A 26,410-nucleotide genomic window follows, 5' to 3' on the forward strand; every position below is an offset into this window, starting at 1 on the left:
CTGAAATTTCATTTGACTGACACTTCATTTCACTGACAGTTCATTTGCTTCGCCCCCCACACCCCCCAACTATATATTCTAACTCCAGGGTCGCACTACAGTGGGGAAGGGGGCATATTCCATTTTCTTGCTAATAATACTTGTCAGTCAAATGAAGTGTCAGTCAAATGAAGTGTCAGTCAAATGAAGTGTCAGTCAAATGAAGTGTCAGTCAAATGAAGTGTCAGTCAAATGAAGTGTCAGTCATTTGGTCTCAGTCAAATGGGAGTCAGTGAATTGGAAGTTAGGTGAAATGAAGTAGACCCATATATATATATATATATATATATATATATATATATATATATATATAATGTGTATATATGTGTGTGTATATATATATATATATATATATATATATATATATATATATGTACACACACATATATATATATGTATATATATATATATATATATATATATATGACACACACACACACACACACACACACACACACACACATATATATATATATATATATATATATATATATATATATATATATATATACATATATACACATAATAACACCAACGCTCCACCGGACGACAAAAACCACTGTGTAGTAAACGACAATCACCATAAAGTACCAAAATAAAGCACACAGTGGTTAACCACGGCTTAAAAGTCAGATATACAACCAGGATTCCAAAAGATACAGTTGCATTTAGTACCAACCAGGTTTTGAACGTTTGGCATTTGTGGTTGTTTTCCGCCTTTACATAAAGCACAAACTTTATTGACGCGCTCTGTCATATCATATATTTAGTTCTTAGTTTATCGTTATGTAAGTGTCAGTTGTTTTTTTCAGTATTTACATCAGTTTCAACATCAGCCCTTGAGTAGACTAAAATTGGTTCATAACTGCAATACGTACTTTGCTGCTGATTTTTGTTTTTAACGGCAATTCTTGATATGTAAATGTCATTTCATTGAATATCCATAGCCAGCGCTTGGTCGTACGTACTGGGGTCATGTGTGTATTTTATTAAAAAGAAAGTGAACAAAGTCTGAAAGTTTATTTTAGTTGTATGGTTTATTTGTTATAAATGTTGTTCCAATTCTTTGGTAAAACCGGTCATACTTGGCTGCATAAGGTAAAGTGGACCTTTTGATATATGCAGCTAGTTTTTAGTTAGCTTGGTTTAATTTTATGTGCACTTATTTTAAATAAGAGATGCAGTTGTAATCAGTATACGAACTGCAATGGATGTATATGTTATGATGCGAACTTGTTTTTTATGCATTATAATATCCACTAACCATGTTATGAACAGTGTCAAAGCATTATTTACTTGTTTTTGCAATCATTATTTTAAACAAGAGATGTAGTTGAAATTAGTATACAAACTGTAATGGATGTACATGTTATGATACAAACTTGTTTCCTATGCACCATAATATCAACTAACCATGTTATGAAAGTGTTATAGCGTTGCTTACTTGTCTCTGTGATTATTTGTTTAAGCACACGAAATTTCTACTCCTTGTCTATATATACACATTTTAAATAGTATAATGGTCTGGTAATTTATCAGAGCTAGTACTTATTTTTGTTGTAGGTATGAATTTACAATTTGTTTTACATCTTAACCTAAGTGTATTGACGACCATTGTTGGGTCGTGTTTACGATACGATGAATGTATTTTGATTAATGGTTAGTGCATTTCATCCTGGGGGAAGGAAGGAGGTTATTAACAAAGATAGTATTAGCTCAGTAGTGACATTTTTGTTCTGACGCATTACTGAGTTAGTGTGAACTGTTAACATCATGATTGTTGTCTTTATTTATTATTTTTTCTGTTTTAGATGAACGGAGGAAATTGTATTTGTGAGTTTTTGAATTTTCTGTAACTCATGGTAGAAAGCAGTGCTTTGGTAATTTACATTTCAATTAACTGCTATGCAACTAATTGTTTTCCAGGCAACGCCTACCTTGATTTATTACATAAAGTTACTGTTCATCCTTCTCATCTTTGTCTGATGAAGCGGAGTTTCACTCCGCGAAAGCGCTTACTTGTCAGTGAATAAAGAGTTTTATAAGATTTTTACGTCTCCGGGGCTGAATAGCCAGTTATTTATTGGAACTGTGATATATCTTTTGCTGCTTGGCTTGGAGTATCGTGGACATTTTGTAGTTCATGGACTTATATGGCACGTTTGACAATTACCATCCTTGAGTGATTTATTTTTATTCAGTTCCTTGGCGGTTGGGTGTTTCTATTCATTCCATTTTTGTTGGGATAGTGTTCGTTTATATATATATATATATATATATGTATATGTGTATATATATATATGTATATATATATATATATATATATATATATATATATGTATATATATATGTATATATATATATATATATATATATGAGAGAGAGAGAGATGGATATATGTATATAGAGAGATAGATATATGTAGAGAGAGAGATAGATATATGTATATAGAGAGAGAGCGATATATGTATATATAGAGAGAGAGAGAGCTGTGTATATATATAGAGAGAGAGAGAGCTGTGTATATATATATATATATATATATATATATATATATATATATATATATATATATATATATATGTATATATATATATATATATATATATATATATATATATATATATATATATATATATATATATATATATATATATATATATATATAGAGAGAGAGAGAGCTGTGTATATATAGAGAGAGAGAGAGCTGTGTATATATAGAGAGAGAGAGAGCTGTGTATATATAGAGAGAGAGAGCTGTGTATATATAGAGAGAGAGAGAGCTGTGTATATATATATAGAGAGAGAGCTGTGTATATATATATAGAGAGAGAGAGCAATGTAGATTATATATATATATATATATATATATATATATATATATATGTGTGTGTGTGTATGTGTGTATATAGATATATATATATATATATATATATATATATATATATATATATGTGTGTGTGTGTGTGTGTGTGTGTATAATATTATATATATATAAATAGGACCACTGATGGGTTTGTTGTATAATTGAGGCTTGTGCTGAGGGCCCAGTTTTGACAAGCTTTATCTGTAACAGTCGGTGAATTCTTGGAAGCAGGTTCTTGATGTGCAGAATTTACAGATTAGCACTGCCTCTGTTCTGCCACTGTTTAGATCATATTTTTTGTTGATATAACTTTTGTATTGTTTTCTGATCTTGCTATTGTTCATGTTTAACTTTTTATTCCACTCCATGCCTTGACAGATTCCTGTAACATACCCTACAACAGCACCTGAAATTGCCATACCAGAACTGGATGGAAAAACTGCCAAAATGTACAGGTACTTATAAACTGAACTTTACTTCTGCTCTCATTATATTGTCATCCTAGCAAACTTTTCAGAGCTCACTACCGAAAATCTGCTGTAGCTTGTGTCTCAACTGAGTTAGGGTTGTTACACTTAAGCTCAATGCAAAAGTAATCTTCAACATTAATTATTGCATTAAAATTGTAGTTAGTCGGGTCTATTAATGGATGGCTTAAATAGGCTTGCTTAGCTTGGATTGCTTTCATGGAGGGTCCTTTGTACCTTTTGCTCAATATAAACAATCAGGAAGGCAGTTTTCGTCTTTATAGGTTCATAGGTTCATACTAGGCTATCTGCCCTAGGGCATTTATAAGCCTAGCCAGAGTGTGTTTGGCTTTCGCCACCCATTTTAAATTAATTTTGCTATGCCTTTTTTTGAGGTTAGTATACTGTGCCTCTGTCTAACAGGGACACAGAAGTGATAGCCGGGGTAAACCTACGATCTCCCATCCACTCATCAAGATTCCTCTTGAAGAGAGTCAATGTGGGACTCTGCCTAACCTGGACTGGGATTTTATTCCAGAGTTAAGAGAGCCTCTGGGTTATGAATCTGTCCCTCCAGCATGTCCTATTTATTTCAGTGCTGAGGTTCAAGTCTCTCAAGCGCGTAGCTCGATGGGATTTGGATTTTCTGAGGTGCAGCATGTCCATTAATTCCGGGTTGGACATGGCTTTATACGTCAGGCACAGATCGCCTCTGAGCAGGCGGTATGCCACTTAGTAGAGCTGGAGTTTCTTTAACCGGGCAGCATATGGCATCTGTTTGAGCCCTTTGATCCTCTTGGTGAGGTACTTTTGGGGTCTTTCCAGTTGCTGCAGGTGTCTGGTAAGGTACATCCCAAAAGGGGCATTGTACTCAATTATGGGCCTGATGAGGGATGAGTAAAGAGGTACGATGACCTCCCCTGATCTAGATGTGAATCCCTTCATGGTTAGGTGGGCTATATAAAATGTTTTTCTAACCACTTTGGCCACGTGATTGTCAAATGAGAGATTGCTGTCAACTTTGGTCCCCAGGTCCCTAATGACTTCTTCTGTACTTAATGGATTACCACCTATGTGGTAATTTGTGGGCACTTTGTTTTTGCCAAAGGGGATGACTATACATTTTTTGGCATTTAGCTTGAGGCCATGGCTCTGGCACCAGTTGTCTGTTTCTATGAGGCCCTTTTGGAGGATGCTTGTGTCGGCTGGAGAGTTGATTATGGCGCCCAGTTTGCAGTCATCTGCGAACTTGGTCAGCCACAGTCCTTCCGTGTTGGCCTGTACCGAGAAATATATACCGAACAAGACAGGTCCCAGGACTGAGCCTTGTGGGATGCCACTTGTAACTGGTTTGGAGTCTGACATGGCTCCAGCAATTCTAACCATGTGGGTTCTGTCCTTGAGCCAGTTTGCAACCCATCTAGTGACATAGGGGTTTATATTTAAGCTGGTGAGCTTATCTATAATGCCCGAGTGGGGTATTGTATCGAAGGCTTTTGCGAGGTCCAGGTAGGCTGTGTGGTCCACCTTGCCCTCGTCAATGGCCTTGGTGACTGTTTCAAAGAAATCGACCAGGTCTAAGAGGCAGGATCTGCCCTTAACAAAGCCAAAACTGGGTAGGATCCAGTGTCTGTAGGTCCCCAATATCTTTATTTATGAGGTCCATGATGATCCTTTCCATAGCTTTGCAGAGCAAGCTAGTCAGGCTTATGGGGCGATAGTTTCCAGGATCTGTTGAGGCACCACCTTTGTGGAGAGGGACCACTGTTGCTGTACGCCACTCTTTGGGTACATATCCTGTAGTAAGGCTAAGACTGAACAGTAGTTTTGTGTTTGTGTTTAGCTCTTCTTTGAGTTCATGTAGGATGCAGCCTGGGACACCATCTGGTCCCATTGATGCTGTGTTTTTTGCTTTGGAGAGGTCGGCTCTTACCTGAGCATCTGAGATGTCAGGGGGACAGCACTCTGTTGGGATAGATATTTGCCCTTTTGGTGGGGAGAGGGGGGAGAAGTTTGCACTGAACCTGTCAGCTAGGATGTTGGCAATGTCTGTGGGCTCGGTGTATTTTTTGTCATTTTGGACTAATTCTGAGCATATCTGGGAATTCCCACCCAGGTTCCTAACATAACTAAAGAAAGCCTTGTGATTATCCTTAGTGTCCTGTGCAATTTTTCTCTCGAAGCTGGCCTTAGACGATTTTATGAGTGCCCGTAGTTTTTTGCTAATACTGATCAGAGATGCCTTCCCTTTTTGGGATTTTGCTCTATCATGTAGTAGCTTCCTCCTTCTATTGTATAGTTTGTTTATGGCTGGGGTCCGCCAGACAGGACGTCTGCCTTTGGAGGTTTGGGTCGTGGTTTTATTTGGGATTCCATGATCCATGCATTCCTGAAGGTGTTCATAGAATGTGTTTATAAAGGATTCTGCGGTCTGGGCCGTATTTTCCACAGGCCTGGGGGCTTTGAAGGATTTCGCCTCGGTTTTGAGGCGTGTGAAATTTGCTTTAGAGAAGTTTTTCACTGTGGTTTTCTGGGCAGGGGGTGGGGTCGGGATGTGAATATCCAGTGAGATTAGTTTATGGTCTGATCTTACCAGTGAGGGATACACTTCTGGTCTGGAGCATAGTGTCCACATGTTGGTGATGATCAGGTCCAGTATGTTTTCCCCTCTTGTGGGAGTGGTAACAAGTTGTTCCATAGTATTTGAGTTTATAAATTCTAGGAACCTTTGGGCTTGGGTGTTGGAGCTAGAGTAATGCTCCCAGTCTATGTTTGGGTAGTTGAAGTCGCCCAATATAATAGTGTTTGGAGAGACCTTCATATTTTCCAGTATTCCCAGGAAGGCCAAGTGGGGTTCCTGTGTTTGGGAGGGTGGTCTGTAGCAGGCTATAAACTGGAAGGCAGTTTTACCCACAGTTAGTTGCACATGGATAGTCTCTGATGCTTCGTGCTGTGCCACCAACCTGGACGTGTGGGTATCTTTGACGAATATTGATACTCTCCTCCTTTTGTGGTTCGGTCCAAGTTTTGGGGGCGAAAAGCATGGTATGAGGTATAACCTGGTAGTGCTGGGGTGCTCTCGGGAGCCTTGAACCAGGTTTCTGTTACTGCACAGATATCAATGTTCTCCATGCTAAGGAGAGTTTTGAGTGCGTGCATCTTGAGGTTTAGACTTCTGGCGTTGAGTAGCATTACTCTTAGTTTCTTATCCCTTGTGATACCTATGGAGGTGGGTTTGTCTTTTTAGCCTTGCCTAAAAAAGGCACTATGGGGGTAGCAAGAGCCTTTGCCAATATCCGAAAGCCCAGGGGTGACAGGTGCAAGCCGTCCCTAGCGAAGCATTGTGGCTTGTCGAGCATGTCATCCCAGGCTGGCAGGCATTGGATCCCCTTTGAATGACACCAACACTTAAGCCAATTGTTGAAATTGATCATCTTGTCTTTATATTGTGGCATCATTCTTGGTGAGGGTAAGATGCTACTCAAGGTCAGGGTCATACCGGCCTGGGCTACATGCTCAGAGAGCTCCTCTATGTCTCTTTTCATGTAGTCCAGGGAGGTACGTCTCAGGTCATTCACACCAGCATGGACAATGACTGAGTCATATTTGTACTTGCCTTGGAGTGACCTGAGTGCTTGTGTTATGTGGCGGATCCTAGCGCCCGACAGGCAGCTCACCGTGACCTTCTCCTTGTTCAGCCTGGTGAGCGGGACGTCGGTGTGCCTGACGATAGAGTCACCTATTACAAGTGTATCTGGTGTGTTGTTTAGCCTTAAGGGCTGTGACTGTTCGGCACACTGGCTCTGTGAGCTATGTGTTGCACGTGTTTTGTTTTGGGGTAGCGGTTGCTTGGGTTTCTGCTTTGGAGGTCTCTGCTGCTCAGGCAGATTTTTATTTAGAGCCTCCAAGTATGTTTTTGTGTGTTTATGTGTTTGGTTTGTTGTCGTGGTAGGTCTATGTGAGTCTGGAATTGTAGTGAGTGTGGTTTCCTTCTCCTGACTGGTTACGCCAGTACTGAGTTGAGAGAGCTTAGCCTCCAGTTTGGCTATATGGTTGCATGTCTCACATGTGTTGGAATTTGTTGGGAGGAGGAGAGGGTTGTCTGTGTACATGAGGCAGTTGTAACATTGCCTCAAGATTCCCAGATTCACCAGCTGGACCGGAGAGGAGATTGACAACTGACGTTTGGACATGCTAGAATAGTATTGGGAATTCCTTTATAATTGAAAAAAGGGCCAATGGGGAACAAGGTACTCAAGGGGAGTTTGTGAGGGTGTAGTGCTTTTAATTTTTTAGAGCTGACTTATATAATTGCTTTAGTGAGCAAGTGCCAGGTAACTTAAATGCAATGTGTTACAGGTAACTTAAATGCAAAAATGACAAACAGTAACTTTCTTTCAAGTGAAACAAGGAAATAAGTACAGTAAACAATGCAGATATCACTAGGGATCCACAGAAGTGCTAATAGGCCGCGTTTTAGGTGGAATTAGCGTTTCAGGGAGATAAACAAACAACAAGCATACAAATAAAGCTAGATTCAGCAGGCCTGGATCTAGTCTATGCTACAGCAAACAAAGTGTACCAATTTCAGTAAGAAACAGTTAGAATATGCAGGCACTATAAGCCTTTAACCAGAAATTCCCTGCTCAGAAGGGCAGAGTCCAGCCTCTCCTCCCACAAGAGTGCAGACTGCAATCCTTCTTAACGTAAAATAACTGGCCTGAAGCCCAAGTGCTTAATCCAAAAGACTTAGAAATGATAGCTACACTTTAATCAAGTTACTACCAGCAGTAATAGATACAACTGAATACTTTAAAGCATGCCTGGATTAGTGCTCAAGTTATACAAACAAAGCTAGATTCAGCAGGCCTGGATCTAGTCTATGCTACAGCAAACGAGGTGTACCAATTTCAGTAAGAAGCAGTTAAAATATGCAGGCACTATAAGCTTTAACTAGAAATTCCCAGCTCAGAAGGACAGAGTCCAGCCTCTCCTCCCACAAGAGTGCAGAACACGAACCCTCTTAATGTAAAATAACTGGCCTCAAGCCCAAGTGCTTAAACCAGAATTAATACAATTTTAGAATAACAGACACTGAGCCCTCAATCAGCAGTTTCCAACTTAGAAGGATGTAAGCTACCTGTTCTGCCACTACACTGCAGATCACAAACCTTCCTAATGTAAAACTGGTCTGAAGCCCAGGTGCTTAAACTAAAAGGCTTAGAATGAGTTACACCAAGCAGTAATAAATACAATTGAGTACTTTTAAGATGACGCAAAAGCAAAATAAAGTAGGAAAAAACACAAATACAGTAAAAGCAGATATTATTATTATTATTTTTTTTTTTTTTTTTTTTTTTTTTTTTTTTTTTTTTGGAAAGAGAGAAAGGAAAGAGAAAAATGAGTAGCAGAAACTAAGCTGATTGGCCTTCTCAAATGCTCTCCCTGTACTGGGTAGAATGAGGTAATGACACTAGACTGGGAGGAGGGTCCCAGATCAAATTTACACTAGGGGCGGGTAACTGCAAAGCCACCAACTATAAATACTGTACCAACAGGGAGGGAGGGTGGGAAACAAACTGCAGAAATGTTACTCACAGCTGAAAAGCAGCAGTGAGCCTTTAAATGAAAGTTTTAAACAGCTAAAGGAGCCACTAGAAAAAAGGGTTTAACTGCAACAAGTTATCATAAACAAACAACCCAACAGATGCTTAATAAGAATGGACAATTTCCAGTTAATACCTCACACACAGTGAAACTAGCTAGAAAAAATACACAGTACACAAAGTGCTATAAACAACAAAGAAATAAAGAACAAAATAAACAAAAAACAGGATACTTAATGTTATATATTGTAGCTCCGAGTTTGCTGAGTGTCCTTCCTTCGATTAGCTCACTGTAAAATGGCTGAACACTCACAACTGAGCTTCTTAGGTAACAGAAAGTTGAAACCTGAGACAGCTTTTAAGAAAGAAATCTCAAAAGAACCAATGAGGTGCTTAGTCTAAGCTGTAGTCCAGGAGACCTCAGTCAGCCAATGACCTCAAACAATTCTCTCTCACTGAAATACCTGATGGCTTTGGCTAATGTCAAGTCCACGATTTCATGGACACCTTTACTCTATCTAAAGTTACAGAACATTCCTCATTTTTACTATCACAAAAGGAATGCTTTATGTACTTTTACCACAATTTTGAAGGACTATATTTAGGAATGCTTTCCGTGGATGGGGTGGATGCTCGACATGTTGATCCCTTAGATGGCCTAAGCTGTTTGAGTCATATCCCCCCATAACTGGCCAGCTTTCAATGGTTTTGGTGCTTTTCATGTGCTATAACTGTCTGCAGTTCAAGATGAGATTTGTAAAAAGACAGTGCAAATCTCTCCAGAGCTTTTTTGCCAACAAAGTGTGTTTCTTCAGAGGGCATGTGGAACTGACAGTTGGCAAGAAATCCTCCAAGTCTGAGTAGACAAGTTCCTTGTTGGGAAAACCTTCCACATTTTCTGAGTAAAATATTTTCTAATGGAGTTTGTGTGTATATGCTTACGTGCACTTCATATTTGTTGACTGAGTTTTCCTACAGGATTGTACGTTTGTGCATTTGGGGCAGGATATTGTGCTTGCAGGAGACTGCTAGTGAGAGGTTTACTGACCCGTGTTCCACTTCTGTAATTTATGCTTTACTGACTTATCCAGGCTTCCGTATCTGCTTTTGAGGTCTCGTTTTCTCAACTTAATGAGCTGATGCTAGTCTGCATGGTTCTACTTTTCTCTGTCTGCAGTAAGAAGAAGTTCTGAAGGATGCTTGACTGCTGGTGGGTGACTGTACAGTGGCCTGTCTTGCTCCTTAGATTGCTCGTGTTTTCCTTCCTGTGCCTCTGGAAATGCATCTACAGCCACAAAGGAGTTGGGAATTGTCACATCCTTTGCAGATGGAGGGTGGCCTTTGTCGGGCAAGGGAGAAACCCCTTTGTTGATCTCACTGGAAGTGCAGGATGAAGGTTCTTCACTTGGCTGGAATAGAGGTCCTGAATCTTAAATGAGTGTAGAAGACGTGCTTGGCTTTGGTATGGAGCTCATTACTGCCTTTTCCTTGTCTAATTCTTCTCCAGACAATAAAAAGAATTCCCTCCGTTTCTGACTTGGATCTTCAGTTAGAGGAGCAGGCATTTTGGTGGGCTGGTGATAATTCAGGAATTTCTGCTGTCTGAATAGGCAGATTGGAGGTTGGCGTAATGGTTAAGATGTTTCCTTCACGGACACAAGGTAGAGAGTTTGATTCTAACTAACTTTGGAAAACATGGCTAGGCTTAAAAAGTCGCCCTGTGGTCATTAGCGTAGAGATGTTGCAGTTTTTGTTCCTTCCTGAGTTTCTCTTTTAAAACCCGGGTGTCGGAAAGGGAATTTCTCAAGATGTTGGGGTACATAGTTTTGATGATTCTAATGCTTCTACTGCCCAGACTCCACATGAGAAAGATATGTGGTACTTCAGGTCAGTCTGAACTCGGCACTTTCGCCCTGTATATTTTCAGTTCCATGTTTTTGGATATGTGAAAAGGGAGATTCTCTGTAAGACGGACCAGGTGTCTTGCAAGACAGGTGTCCCGTTTTCCTTTCTCACCTCTCTCCATTCTGTCACTATAGAACTGACACGAGGTGTGGTCTACAAATAGGTGAAAGTGAAAGATCTGTTGAACTTCCTGTAGATATTCAAAAGCACATAAATGTCAGAGAGATTTTGGCAGTGATTAACGGTTTGAAACCCTTAAATCATCTCTGGTCCCCAGGACCTCTACAAATTTGCACAGACAACACCACAGTAAATTGGTACATAAATAAGTGAGGGGTTACCAGATTGTACTCTCCGTGCTGACTTGCTGTGATAGCAGCTCAGCTCAAGGTGACTCTTCAAGATTCCTACATTCCAGCAGAGCAAAACTTGATTGCAGACAAGCTAAGCAGGACCAAGAAAGGGGAGACTGGAGGTATTCTGCAGGCAACAGCTTTGTCCTCTGTACATACCTTTACAAAACACCACAGACTGGATTCTTTCTCCCAGTCCAAAGCAGGCTTTGCTAGGACCATTTTTCCAAGGGCTCCTGTAGTGTTCATTGAGCCATGGGGTCTCCTGCCCACCCTCAAACTCCACACTTGTTAGACTCCTTGGTCTGTGTTTCAAGATGGGATGGGTTGGTCACAGACATCGCCATGGACCCTGGGCACCTGATGTGAGCCTGCCAGCCCAGGCAGAATGATGTCAGGCCACACTGAGGACAGTCTGGTACAGTCAACAGTCGAGTTGTGGGCCCTGGCCCCCGCTGTAAGGGCTGGGGTGGGTGCAGTGGCAGTCGTCTCCCACAACCCAAAGGCACGAGAGAGCTGTTGCCACAGGCTTTAACACTTCCCTCTGAGAAGGGATGCCACCTTCCATGCAGCCTTCCCAGTTGACCTGTTGCCACAGGCTTAAACACTCCCCTCTGAGAAGGGATGCCACCTTCCATGCAGCCTTCCTGGTTGACCTAGAGTCTGTCACTGCACACCGCTGAGGAGGAAGTGCACCTGAAGATGGCTAGCGCACCCAGGGATGGACCCCGCAGAGGGGGTGGGGATCCATCTCGTCTGAGTGGCTGATGCGGCCGCCGAGTTAAATCCTCTAGACGGACAATGCAGACCCCACCCATTTACCTCTGAATGGTTTCACTCCCTCTTGAACTGTCTTTTTTCAAAGTTCCTTTCAACTTTCCCTTATGGTACTTGTCCACTATCAGTCTTGTGCCAGTGTTTAGCCTTAGATGGAGTTTACCACCCACTTTGGGCTGTATTCTTAAATAACCCAACTCCTGGAAGACCTGATCCCAACATGCCGGGGGCCACACTGGCCTCACACCACCCGCTGACTGAGCCTTGATCACAAGGACTTGCAACCCTGGTCGGCACCAGGGAGACTGACTTCCGTACCCAACATTTTTCTGCACCAGTCTCCTGGGTGGGGCTTTGGCTCTGGACTCTACCACTTCTTTTCCACCACTTAGTAATATGCTTAAGTTCGGTGGGTCACTACATCTGATCTGAGGTCCCATTCCATGCGTGGTCATAGGGGGAGTGGGTGTGTGGTGCAGGTCACAGGGACGGATGGACACTGTGCTCCTCCCTGACCCACACAAGCTTCCCCCACCACCGGACTCTAGACATTGAAGAAGGGCCGACGCCACCCCAGCATGCAAGAACATGGCGGGCAGACATTGGTCCTGGTTTCCACTTACTGGCCCACTCCCTTTTACTGCAGTAGTGATCTGAATGTTGAACACTATATAGTTGTGTATGTAAACTTACCATAGCATGATCTCTATGTTGACCATGGTACAACTCTGTATGTAAACCTACCTTAACAGTACATTACTGTTGCTATAGCACCCTTCCCTCTAGCTCCCTTTATTTTATATGTTTTTTTATTGTTTTACTTTGATAGAGTGTAAATGCATATAACCCTGGTGTATGTAGTTTACGTTTTTGCTTCTGAACATTATTATTTCACGGCTATTGCCTCCCTTTATTCTAGGCAAAACATCTCTGAAGAGATTTGTGTTCTCTTTATGGAGCTTTCTCGAGCTTGAGACAGAAGGCAGGGAAAGAGCCCCAAAAACTGTGAAAGCTGATTGGTCATGATGGGGTAGAACCCAAATAGCTGAGGCTGCTGCAACAGTGAACTACACATATACTGTTATGCTACGTTTACTTAACTCATTACAGCCAGGTGATGCTTTGTAGGTGTTTCTGCAGTTACATCCTACTGACACCTGTAGGCATCAAATAGTTCTTGTTTATATTTGCACTAATAATTTCAAAACCATGCTACATACAAAGTATTAAAGTATTTAATCTTGAAGCTTATATAATTGCAAACACAACTGTGTTGATATTTGACCTCTGTCTAATGCAGATAGAAAGGTTTTAATTGTTGGCCATGTAATATGTCTTTTTGTTGTCATAAATGTCTTACTTTTCTAAATATCTCAACAACCAAGTAGCACAGACAGAACTGCTTGTCCTCATATGAAACCTCTGAGCTGGATGAACAAAATGATTGTAACAGTATGTGTGCAACTTGAGTGGTTGCAGAGATATTGTAATTTTGTTTACAATATATTACAAGCATAATAGTTATTATGGTTACTGTGACGTCCTGTTTAAAACCTAGACCCTAAAGAATACTATCATTACAAAAATAGCTTGTGCTGAAGAGTTTGCCATTTATGCTTCTTTAGTAACCCATATTTTTCCAGAGATATGTACATTTATTTAAAAAATGATGACATCAAAATGTTTAGGCTCCACCCATTGTGCAAATTTCCAGAGCTCCATTGGAGGAAACAAGTTAATAACTGTGCTTTCTTATGCATCATTTTCTCCACCTAAATGGTTGGAATTAGACTTTTATTACTCTGACTGGGGAGATTTCTTCTTTACAGATTCTGCTCTGTGAAGGCTTGAGACTAGAATAATTGGTCAGAGTTGCTGTCGTTGGCTGGTGGAACTATACTGCACATAAAGCCCTGCATGTAGAGTATGTGGTCAGACCTGGCATGCTTAGTCTGTTCTCCTGTGATGGAAGTACTTGGGCCAGAGGTACCGTACTACATTTGCTATGTGTGACTACACCATTTGGTCAGGGGATTATTGACATGGGGCCAGAGGTACAGTGCTGCATTTTACTTCTTGTGACTGTTGTAACTGATTGGGGTTATTGTCATGGACTAAGTGATTTGTTCTACGTCTCAAGACTTCACAACAGGAGTGCTTGGCTTACTTGGTCAAGCCTACTTCTGCCAGTTTACTACAAGTCTCATGTTTGCAGTGAAGATTTGGGAGAGTATTACTTGCATAGTCTGTGTAGCAGAGATATTTCTATATCAAACACATTTTCTTGCCTAAAGGCTTAGGGTTAGCTAGTCATGAATATAGTTCTCCCTTTTACTTAGTGTTACATATGTGGCAGGAAACATGATTCCCCCTATACGTAGTAAAGTTCACCAAGTAAGTGGTGATCCTACTTCAGCAGTTTTTGCATCAGATTAGCACCAGTAGATAGTCAGTGTCTTGATGTGCTATGACTTACCAAGCATGGTCTTTAGTATGCTGTTGTTTTTGACCATTGTTTGCATGACTGGTCTCATTTAGGAGCAGGAAACAGTTTTGCAGCTGTGGTCTAGGTTCAGTTTGTTGCAGGAAAGGAGAGCCTTAGAGAACCACCTTACTGTGTAGGTAAGGACAGTTTTGGATGTTTTCCAGGTGTGTGTGTGTGTGTGTGTGTGTGTGTGTGTGTGTGTGTGTGTGTGTGTGTGAATTCCCAAATATGCAAGTTAGCAGGAGGTGTGGGGTATTCAAGGGGATTTGCCCAGCTCCAAAAAATCGATTAATTTGTGACTCAATATTTTCAGTATATAACGAAATGTTGTAAACCCACAGGTGCAATACAAACTTTATTGGTGCAACAGACACTTTATTGAATTTGTAATTCTTGATTACTTTTTGTGTGAGTGAATTGCATTCATTTCCCCATTTAGATTACAACTCATGCTGCTGTTATCTGGTTGGGTTATTTTGAAGTCAGTGTTTTTCATGTTGGTTGCAGTTGTGTCACTTGGATGCTGTTTGTAAGTAAAGGGATGAAGAGAGTGCATATCACACCCCCCATTTTGAAGTTTATGGGGGGTGCCTCAACATAAAAAGAGTACTTGATGTGTTTTACTCTCTCTGCTTCTCATGTTAATTTGTGGGTGTGTGTATTTATATATACGTTGTGTGTGCATATGTGTGTTTGTGTATATATAATATACATGCACACACAGTATACATACTTTGCAAAGTGCGTATGGGTCAGTTTATCAAATTCTTAGTTCACCAGTTCCTTTTGTTTTGCTTACATTTCGATTGTCCATTTAGATAACTGACTAATATGACACTCTTAGGTGTTTGAGTTATGCTGTATTCATTGTTTTCATTTTGGTCATTGTTGGGCAGTCATTGAATTAGTATTAAGTTAAGATTGCAATTAATTCAAAAGTCAGCAGTAAAGCTTTTTCCAGCTATATTAGGAAGCTTATAAGTCCGCTATAACAAAGTACTGATCTTCTTTCCGATGATGTCATCTTTTCGTACCCCAAGGTCATTGCTTTATAGTTGTGTGGACAAATCACTTTCCAGCTTCACCCACCCTCTCCCATGAGATCAATTTGGACAAAGTCTTTTTGGCTTTTTCCAGGTATAAAAACACTGCTTCCATAGGTCCTGTCAGTTTTCTTGGATGACTGCTGAGACATCTTATCCAGCAAAATCTGCCTGTCAGCTCTTCAATCTGAATCTCTCCTCTAGTTATATTCATGTGATGTAGGGAATGGCAGTTGTGGTTGTAAGAATATGCTCAACAAAATTATTAAGGTTGAAAGTAATTGTTACAAATATGTAACATAAATAATGTATAAAATAAAGCTAGCTTAAATGTAGAAATAGAGTTTAGCAATATGAGATTAGCATCCATACTAAATGACTGTTGCTTGAAAAATAAGGAACTTGTTTAATGGACATGTTTTCCTACAGAATCAGCAAAAATGTAAAAGCTGACCTCTTATGTATGTATTACATTGTCAGTAAGAGCAAAAATGTAAAAACAGGTTGTATGTTTTCACATCGTCAGAAAAAAGCTAATCTGGTTTCTTAAAGGCTGGACAACAGGAAAACAATCTGCATCATATGACATTAAGTAAGAAAGTTTGAAGTCAGCATTTGCACAAGAACAGATGTTCTCATACAAAGATCAAAATAGAATACTAAGAGGAAATCTGTGTGGGTGTGCATGACTAGAACTGTATAGAACAGCTGTATTACTTCAGTTATATTAAGAGGTATTGGTAAGGACACATTTGTTCCGAGGTAAATGTTATATCTCTCACATCATCCATGTTGTGTAAGAAATAAAGTAGAACAGTACCTGAAGCTGCAACATTAGTCCATGTAGTTTGTTATAAAGTTATTTGTTACTGCTCTGAGTTTGGTGCTGCAAAGTATATTCTCTCATCCATGTATATTTTGCAAGTTTCTGTATGCAACAGACTGTGAGTGCAACTATAACCAGACTTTGATTTCAGCAAAACCCAGCCAGCAAGACTGTGTGTCTTAAGAAGACTTTGGATCCATCACAGTAAGAATCACAGTAACAGCACCCTGGTTTAGTACCTTATTAATTTTTCAGTGGCGAGCCTACCTGCATTTGAACACAGAGGGAGTGGTAAGCCCTGCAGAGGGTCACTTCAGTCAAATTGCAGTAACTAACATCTGTACATGTGTAAATCCTAAACAGAAGTATTCCAGTTTATGCAGCTTGTAGTAGTAAATTTTTTCAGACGTCTGAATCCAGATTGAACCTGAAGTGCAGGAAAGTCACAGTGCCATTAATTCTTCAAAAAAGGTAGACATCTACTTTCACAGCATCTCGCTGCATGTTGTGTTTCACCAGCTTCTTGAGTGACTCTGAAAAATTTCCAGCCATCAGTAACAACAGCCTGATCACCTGTGTTCTTGCTAACTGGTAAGACTTTTTTTCTATGTCACATTTTTAGTATGGATGCTATTGGACATAATTCCAGCAGGTGTAAGCCAAGCTTTAAATTGCAATGTTGGTTTGCACAGCACGTTAGTAAATGTAAAACCTTATTAGGGCAAGTTGATAGTAAGGCATTATGCAAATGTATTACAATATTTGACTGGTATCTCAAAGAACCATGTGGGGTATAATAAATGTTTTATTGTGTAATTCAACAGAAACTGCATTTTGTGTGCCATGCCATAAAACAATATTGCATGATATTGCTAAAAAATAGACTGTGAAGACAGACCTTTTCATGATAAAAAAATTAACTAAGGGTAAAGTGTTTCCATTATATTCAGATGTTGAACAGTTATGTGCTGTCACCACACATAAAAGGTTTATTTCAGAATTGCAACAGTCAAATCAGTTACTGACAGAACTTCCAGTACATTTTGTTACAAAAGAATGTAATAAACTTCTGAAAGACGGACACAGTGAGTTCAGGAAGCTTAGACAAGTTATACAAACATTTTTTTCAAAAGTGCATAGGAGTTTTAGATTCAGAAGAACAAGTTACTGAAAAATGTCAGACTGCACAATATATTACAGGAAACTATTGAACAGCAGTTACAGGATAAAGGGGATAAATTAGCTGAACTGACAGAGACTGACTTCCTCCATACAACAGCTGAGCTTAAGAGAACATTGGAAAAGAGCAGGGAACTACAGCTGATCTGTACAAAAGAGATATATTTTATATAATATGTTTGTGTTTTGAAAATGGTTAAGCATACATGGTAGGATGGTAAAATCTAATGTCTGGACAAATCATTCCCAAATGTTTTACTTCATTCGGTTAAAGCAAGACCTTCATAAGTACTACAGTAAGGTAGAGCAAATGACTGCCATTTTCATAGCATAGTCAAAAGGTAAACAAAACAGTTCTAGTTAATAAGAGTAAAGATTTAAAGTCACAAGACTGACATGCATGTATTTTCTTTTCATCTAAAGTGCATCTGTTACAGTGCACAAGAATAACAGGCAGACAACAGCAAATATAAATAATGTGAAAAAATTGTAAAAAAACAAATATGTATAATTGTATAGTAACACCACACCAAACAGTTCTGAATTTTAAAAAGAAATACAATAACAGATGGTGTTAGTCAAGCAGTCTTTGTAAAATTAATGGCAGAGCAGTTAAATAAAAAAATACTGAAATCAAAGTTAATATGTGAGCTAATTGTAAAACAATGTCTAGTTATGTAGTATAAATGCCTAGTTCTGCAAATCACAAATATAATACTAAGTGTATTATAACTGCATTTTACTATTAAGTTGCAAGTGTAACAGATGGTTAAAGGAAAAATGCTAAAAGGGTTGACTATGGTCTACAGTGTGTGAAATGTGAGCTCAGACCTTCCTATAGTGGATAAATAGTTACAGGAAATATTGAGCAGATAAGATGAAAAACAAGACTGATTGCCAGAAAAGTGGCTTGAGTTTGTCTAAAAACATATTGTTATTAAAACATAATTGTTAAATGTTCACATGCAACACAATTTGGTAATTATAATAAAACATCACAATTGTGCATATATGTCACTGATAATCTGTTTGCAGGTAAAGGTTAAAAGTAAAAAAGACCTCTGTTACATCAAGTATAGACAGCAAATGGGTTATAGTATACATACAGTTCAAATAAAGTATACAGGAGGGTACAAATAACTTCTAGACAGCAAAGGCAACAGAAAAAAATATATATTCGGTCATTAAAAACAGCCAAAATATGATCATATTGGACAAAGGTCTATAGTTTGTTAGTAACATAATAAAGCAAATGTATAACCAAAGTGATGGGCTGACATACATTATAAAGCAAATAAACAATAGTGCAGTACTACAGGGGGAGGGGTACTTTCTCTTACACCGACTGTGTGAACAGTACTGCAAGAGGGTCTAAAATAAAGCTACAGGAAGAAATAATATCTCATTCCTTCTTGACAATACTCTTAGGTGGAGGGAAAACTGGTATTAGTGCATTAGAAGTACTGGATTAAACCTGACAGGATAAGATATTTTACAAGTTGCCAGTAGCTGTTATGATAGTTATTATTGTATTGTTTAGTATTAAATTGTATTTACAACCTGTTTAACTGTAAAGCTATACAAGAGAGTAAAGATATGTAAAAACTGAACAGGAATGGTCACTATTTTTTAATTTGTTTTTGGTAAGACAATGTTGGTATGCAAAAGCATGAATGTTTCTAATTTCTGGGTATATAGTTGCCTCTGGTGTCAATTCCATTAGATACTTCTAAAGAGACATAATTTTCCAAGATTTTGCTTGATATTAATGTTACTAAATTTGTAAATTAGACTAAATGTACTTTACAGTCTTTGTATGTACAAATACAGAAGAATTCAATACAAATGAAATTAATGGCTAACAACGAATATGTGAAAAACCATGTTTAAAAAAAATGGGTCCTGGATACCTACTGGATTGAAATGCACAAATAGCAAACGGTCTGTGTAAATACATACTGTACAGAATACATTGTAATAAGTTCAAAAGTAATTTGTCAAGTTGTAATATTATCACTGGTTTTAAGTTGGAGTCTTATTATTGGTTTTTGGACCATCATTTTTTCAGTACTAGTATTGGTTACCCCAGTCAGAGAAAAATGATTATATTAAAATATTATATTCATACAGCTAATGGACTAATATGTACATAGCATTTTTTAGTGTATAAATCATGTTTTTTTTAAATCCTCTGGTATTAAATATACTGAAATTACATTCAAATATTTATTGGCTAAGCCCAGTTCAGTACTTTACCAAGGAACTTCACTGTCAGCCAAAGTATTAATGGGCAGTTCAGAGATATGACCACAATGTTATGTGTGTGTGTGTGTGTGTGTGTGTGTGTGTGTGTGTGTGTGTGTATGCATATATATAAAAAAGTAGTATGAAAACTACTATATAAAAAAGTAGTATGTATGTATTTCTGTTGCATTTCATCGCCAGCTCACTTTATTGACGAGAAAAAAAATGCTTCATTTCATCGAACCACAGGTCACTGAAAATTTCATATGCACTAAATATTCCTCCAAAAGCATCCCTTTGCCCAACATAACTACACTAGCTTTATAGTTAGACAACTGCAAAGAAAAAAGAATGTTCCTCTATTACTGAATCACTGCTGATGCACATACATAAAACATCTAGAGATAGTGGCACAACATAACTGAGGGCATTAATATGGGAAGAACTCATTAATTTGTATTGCAATTCCTATTCCCCAAAACCACACCAGCAGGCATTTTGTGTACCATTACACACCTTTCAATGGAATAAACTTCAATTAAATTATAGTATCAATGAGATGAATTTTAGATAAAATGAACCTCAGTATTACTTTGTCAATAAAGTGAGCTGTCGATCAAATGAACAGAACCTGTGTGTGTGTATATGTAAATAGCCATGTTTACAAAATGGTCAGAAATTCACTGTGAGCAGGAGTGTATACAATTCATAGGTAGGTACTAGGCTATTGGCCCTAGGGCCTATATAAGCCTAGCCAAAAATGTACCCTGGCTTTATTTTCCTGTGCCCCTGTCGAGCAGAGCCACAGAAGTGATCCCCGGGGTGAATTTCCTATCTCCCATCCACTCATCAAGAGTTTTCTTGAGTGCTAGTGAGGAGCTCTGTTTGACATAGATAGGTAGTCTGTTTCAGAGTATGGGAAGTCTCTGGGACAGGAATCTATCACTCCAACATGTTCCGTTTATTGTGGTGACAAGGTTTAGGTCCCTAGAGCGTGTAGCTCGGAGTGATTGTGATTTCTTTATGTGGAGCATGTCCAACAGCTCTGAGTTTAACATAGCTTTGTATGTTGGGCAGAGATTGCCTCTGAATAGGCGATATGCGACAGAGTAAAGCTGGAGTTTTTTGAGATGGTCTGCGTAGGGCATTTGTTTGAGGCCAGTAATCCTCTTTGTGAGGTATTTCTGTGGCCTTTCCAGTTGTAGATGTCTTGTGAGGTACATACCAAAAGGGGCGTTGTACTCTATAATGGGTCTAATGAGTGATGAGTAGAGGGGAACAATGACCTCTTTTTCTGGATGAGAAACCTTTTGTGATGAGGTGAGCCATGTAGAAGGATTTCCTGACCACTGTGGCAATGTAATTATCAAAGGAGAGACTACTGCCCACCTGTGTCCCAAGGGCTCATCACATTTTTGGCGTTAAGTAGACTACCAGCTAAGTGGTAGTTCATGGGTACAGAGTTTTTACCAAAAGGGAGGACAATACACTTTTGGGCATTGAGCTTCAGGCCATGGCTTTGACACCAGGCATCTATCTCAGTGAGGCCCTTTTGTAGTATGTCCACATCGTTAGGAGTTTCGATTATGGCTCCTAGTTTGCAGTCATCTGCCTGTACTTCAGAGAAGTAGATACCAAACAGGAGAGGACCCAGGACTGAACCCTGTGGTACTCCACTTGTCACTGGTCTGAAGTCGGATTTGGAGTCTGCTACTTTCACAGTGCACACCTTTCAGGAAAGACTGAATAAAAGTATATTTCTTTTAATTTACTGGGTTGTGTTATACAAGTGTTTACTACATATCTCATCTCACAGCTGAATGGATATGCAGTAATATCCCTTCAGTGTACATAACTTATTATATCCCATACAACCCATAGAGGAAAAGGCTAATGTACAAAAATACACAAAAAAAACACAAGTTTAGATGGATGAAGTAAAAGATCGTTTTTTATGTTTAAATAAATTGAAATAAGGTGCTGTATGAATTTGGTGATGTACATGTAAGTGGTGCTGTATGAATCAGGGGAATATATACGTTTGTGACGATGCTGTATGGCACGGTGATGTATTTTGTAACCATCGTTGGTGCTGTATAAATCTGATGTATCTTGTACATGTTCATAGTGCTGTCCTAATCAGATGATCTATGTTGTGTGTGTTGGTGGTGCCATGTGTTTGTGGTGATGTACATCGTACGTGCATGTAGTGCTATACAAAATCGGTGATGTATGTCATACTTGTTGGTGATGTATGTCATATGTGTTGGGGGTGCTGTATGAATGTGATGTACGTTGTATGTGTTGGTGGTGGTGTACAAATCAGGTGATGTACATTGTATGTGTAATTACTATTGAGGCTTTCAAAAGTGCAGCTCAGAAAAAAAAGGCCAGCTGCTACATGGCTGCTCAATAGATTTGAGGTGTTATAATTTTGGCTAATGTTATAATTGTACTTTTTTTTTCTATTTTAGAGGAGGAAAAATCTGTCTCACAGATCACTTTAAGCCTTTATGGGCAAGGAATGTGCCAAAGTTTGGCCTTGCACACCTCATGGCACTAGGGGTAAGTAACTGAGTGAAGCGTGAGTAAGTCAGTACTTAAAGCCAGTGATATGTACAGTTGTCAGAAGGCAACTTGTTGGCAGACTAAAATATAGATAAATGAAGTGTAGACCTTTACTTGTGCACTTCTATGCTCTTTATATTTTTGCATTAATGCAGCCTTTTGGGTATTTGTATTTAAATAACTACTTTGCACATTAAAAAGCTGTGTCAACTATTCTACATCTGTCCATTATTGTTGGTGCTTACATCCATGACCAGACTGACCGTGACCTCACCATCTTTGAATATAGGTTAACTAAGGGACAGTTTAAGAGGAATGAGGTAACTATATTGTTCACATGTGTTGTATTTTTTATCGTTACATTAAAGTTCGGTGTGGATAAAAAAACTTCGCCTTATTCCCTTCCTTGGTGCTTAACACTCCATTTTTTATTTGAAAAACTAACATCTGACATTATTGACTCCCAGGGTATGATGTGCGAGTTAAGCCACCACTTAAGAAAAAACTTAAACACACAGTGAACCTGCTGCTGTCCACCCTACACCGGATATGTGTCTTGGGCTGGATGAAGAATCTGAGGAATGGCCAGTGCTGACATTAGTGTCCTTTGCCACAACCCAGTTGGAGGCCGACACAGAGCTGGCTACTTGTACATCTGCTAAGACTGCGCGTGAATCTGGTACAGATGTAGAGGGAGAACCGCGGCGGTCCTAGGGGGATTCTCCAAATTTTAATTGGGGAAGAGGTGCCTGGTACCCTTATTGAATCTAGGCAGGGGTCTGATTTGTCAAGAGAGCTGTTCCTTTAAAAAAGAAACTGAAAACTGAACGTATGGCTACTGTGGCTAAGGATCCTCACAAAGAGTGGCAGGAGTTTGCTCAGGGGCTGTTGAATGCTCTGATAGCTCTAAAACCCCCACAGGAATTGTTTGTCCCTGTTGCTGCTGCTCCATGGTCATCCACTCCATCTAAGAGACCTAGGGACTCCAGTTCTTTGGATGAACAAGTGGGCTCTGGTGAAGAATCCTTAGAATGTTCTTCACAGATCATCTCCATTGACTGTATGGTCTGATGAAGAAAATTGTCCCGGACTCTCCTTTTGAAGAGTTATCCTTAGGGGATACAGTAGTTTGTATAATGGATCACTTTTAGTGAATTGTTCTCGAGTCTTAAAGGTTCAAAAGAGGTATTATTAACTCTTGTAAATGGATTCACCCAGACCTTCTGCATGGCCTTCTGTCTTAGCTGCCCTCTTGAATACTGTTACAGCAGCTTCTCGGGCTCCTGACTCTGCTTCTGGCCCCTAAGAATATATATATTATAAAAGGTGCCAGAGGATCATAAATACTTGGAAAAACAGTGGGATCAGGTAAAGGACTTTTATACATGTCCACAGGTAAACCATATAACCTGCTTTCCTCTTCAAGCTTTTACCTTCTGATAAGGACAGCTGTACTATGGAGAGGTATGGGTAACAAGTGTACACTTATGCTACCTTGGCCTTTAGGGCCATTAATTACCAGACCCACATGACTAGATATGTTCTGGCTCTTCTCTCTCCCAGCTGGGGGTTGGGTTTGACTAACATGCGTGATTCAGACAGTAAGACTTCTGTTCTTTCTCTCCTGATTTTTTTCTCTTCTGAGTTCTGCCTCTCCGTTAGCTTGCTGTTCCATTAAATGCAGCCGTGATTCAGCTGATGCCTCCTCTAGGACATCTGCATCTGGTTCTATCATGAGGAGATATTTCTAGTTGCACCTGCAGGCTTTACCTGAGGACATTATGGCCAAACTTTTAGATTCCCCTTAGACAACCAGAATCTTTTTTGCATTGCTGTTGCAGAATTGTTTAAAACCTTGTGTCAGCAGGGAACAGCTTTTTTTTTTATATAAATTGCAGAATGTTTCTGGTTCACAGGAGGGAGGGGTTGTGGAGGCCTATTGTCAACCTGCCCTTGTCACAACACCTTTCACAAGGTTCTTTCCTTTAGGATGTTGTCTTTTTAGACCCTCTTCCATCTTTTGCTAACCCATGCTTTAATGGTATCCCTGGATTTTGAAGTACACTTGCCTCCATATTCTTGTTCACCCTCTCTTCAGGAAGTTTTTCTGTTTCTTCCTGTCATCATTGGTTCTCTGCTTTGCCTTTTAGCCTTTCTACAGCTATAAGTGTCTTTGCCAAATGTCTGCCCCCTATGGTAACCTTCTGCAGACTTCATGGAATTCATACATTGCTTTATTTGAATGACTTTCTGATCCAAGTCCCCTTTCAACAGCTTTTGCTTACTTTGCTTCTACTGCACAGTGTGGTGGGATTCACCCTCAGTATCAAAAGTCTTGTGATGACCCATCTTAAGTATTTTGGGGTTGCAGCATTCATACCATCCAGTGTTGGCTTGTCTTTTACCTCCAAAGATCCTCTTTTTGATTGCCTATTTCTAGTATCCTCCTTTTCTTCTTCCTCCAGTTCTTCTTGCAAGGGATTGTATCCAAGCCTTGGGATACATGGCATCCACCATTCCCAGTGTTCCTTCCTCAAACTCTGCATGAGGAAATTTCAGTAGCATCTCAAAACTGTTGTTTCTGGTTCCTCTCTTACCTTGTCATAAACTCAAACTCTGCTGGTAGGTTCAGCGGATTTCCCTAAATCCAGCTCTGTCTTTCCAGGTTCCTCTTCCTACTCAAGAACTGAAGTTAGGGAGCTTCCACCAACAACCGGAAGGTCCAGGGTCTTTGGTCCCATCAACAGATGTCAGATCATGTCAGTATCAAAGCGATGATGGCTCTAATCTTAGCTCCTCAGGCCTTTCATTCCCTTTGGGTTCCAGGTCCTCTAAAGATTTTTACAGACAATACCACAATCATGTGGTACATCAGCAAGTTGGGGGAGGGGTACAAAATCTTACCTTCTTTCCTCGCTGGCTGTTAAGGCTTGAGATTTTGCAATCTGTCATCACCTGGTTTCATAGGCAGTTTGCATCCCTTTTGAGCACAGTCTAGTGACATATTCTATCTGCAGGTCCAGGACACATCCTCACGAATGGATGGTTCACAGGGACGTGTTCCTGGATGTTTTACATTGGTGGTGTATTCCTCAAGTAGCTGTTAGTCTCTACACAACTTCCTGAGTTCTGTTCCAGAGTTCCAAGTCTGCTGCCTTAGAAGGTGGATGCTATCTCTATTTCTTGGAAGGGGATTTTCTGTATGCCTATCTCCCTCCTCTTCTACTTCCTCCCATGGTTTTGTACAAGATTGTGTGGTACAAACTTAAATCTTGCTGATGGCTCCCTTTTGGCCAGACAGTACTGGTTCCCCCTGCTTTTTCACCAGGACAAGGGCAGTCATCACAAGTTACCTCACAGAATGAATCTTCTCAAACAAGAAAAGGGATCTCTCATTCACCCTCACTTGTCGACACTAACTAGCACTTTGGGTGTTTTTTTATTCCTTTCAGGCACCAGTTTTCTGAGGACTTGTTTCAGGTTTTGCAGGAGGCAGAAAACCCGCTACCAGAAAATCACATGTGGCTAAATGGATTTTTATTTGGTACCTCAGACATGACAATGATCTCCTTTTGTCTGTGGAGGTCCCAGTGGTTCTATGTGTGCATTGCTCAATGCTGGATTGGTACGCTCTTTTGTTAAAGTCCATTTGTCAGACATTTCTGCCCGTCTGCCTCTTGAGTCTACTATTAGCTACTAGTTTTGAAGGGAAACCATTCCAGAAAGGTGTCCTTCATATCAGGCCCCCAGAAAAGCCTATTCTTCCTTCTTGGAACCTTCATTTTGTTCTTGAAAATTTGACTCTGTTCCCTTTTGAGTCTGCCTTTTTTCTTCTTCCCTGCTGCATTGTGCTTGGACTGTATTGCTAGTGTCTCTTACTTCTTCCAGAAGAGTTTCGGAACTCCAAGCTGTCATGGCGGCTTACCCTTTTTTGGTTTTTCACAAGGACAAGGCGTCTCTTCATATCGGTCCTTTTATACCCAAGGTGGTTAATGATTTGTCCTTGAATCAGTTTATTCATCTTGCGTCCTTTTTTTCCTTGTGCACAGACT

The 26,410-nt window shown here is 39.7% G+C and overlaps 1 protein-coding gene across 1 annotated transcript in view; it reads left to right on the top strand.

The window, feature by feature from the left end:
- The window catches only part of UFC1 (ubiquitin-fold modifier conjugating enzyme 1), a 163,160-nt gene that overhangs the window by 104,319 nt on the left and 32,431 nt on the right, over positions 1-26,410 (top strand). Inside the window, exons 4-5 of the mRNA XM_044059128.1 lie at positions 3,284-3,360; positions 22,265-22,355. Of these exons, the coding sequence (XP_043915063.1) occupies positions 3,284-3,360; positions 22,265-22,355 (168 nt within the window). The remainder of the gene's footprint in view (positions 1-3,283; positions 3,361-22,264; positions 22,356-26,410) is intronic.

Source organism: Protopterus annectens, chromosome 17.part0 (assembly GCF_019279795.1).
Source record: "Protopterus annectens isolate FY-2018-M chromosome 17.part0, PAN1.0, whole genome shotgun sequence".
NCBI lineage: Eukaryota > Metazoa > Chordata > Ceratodontiformes > Protopteridae > Protopterus > Protopterus annectens.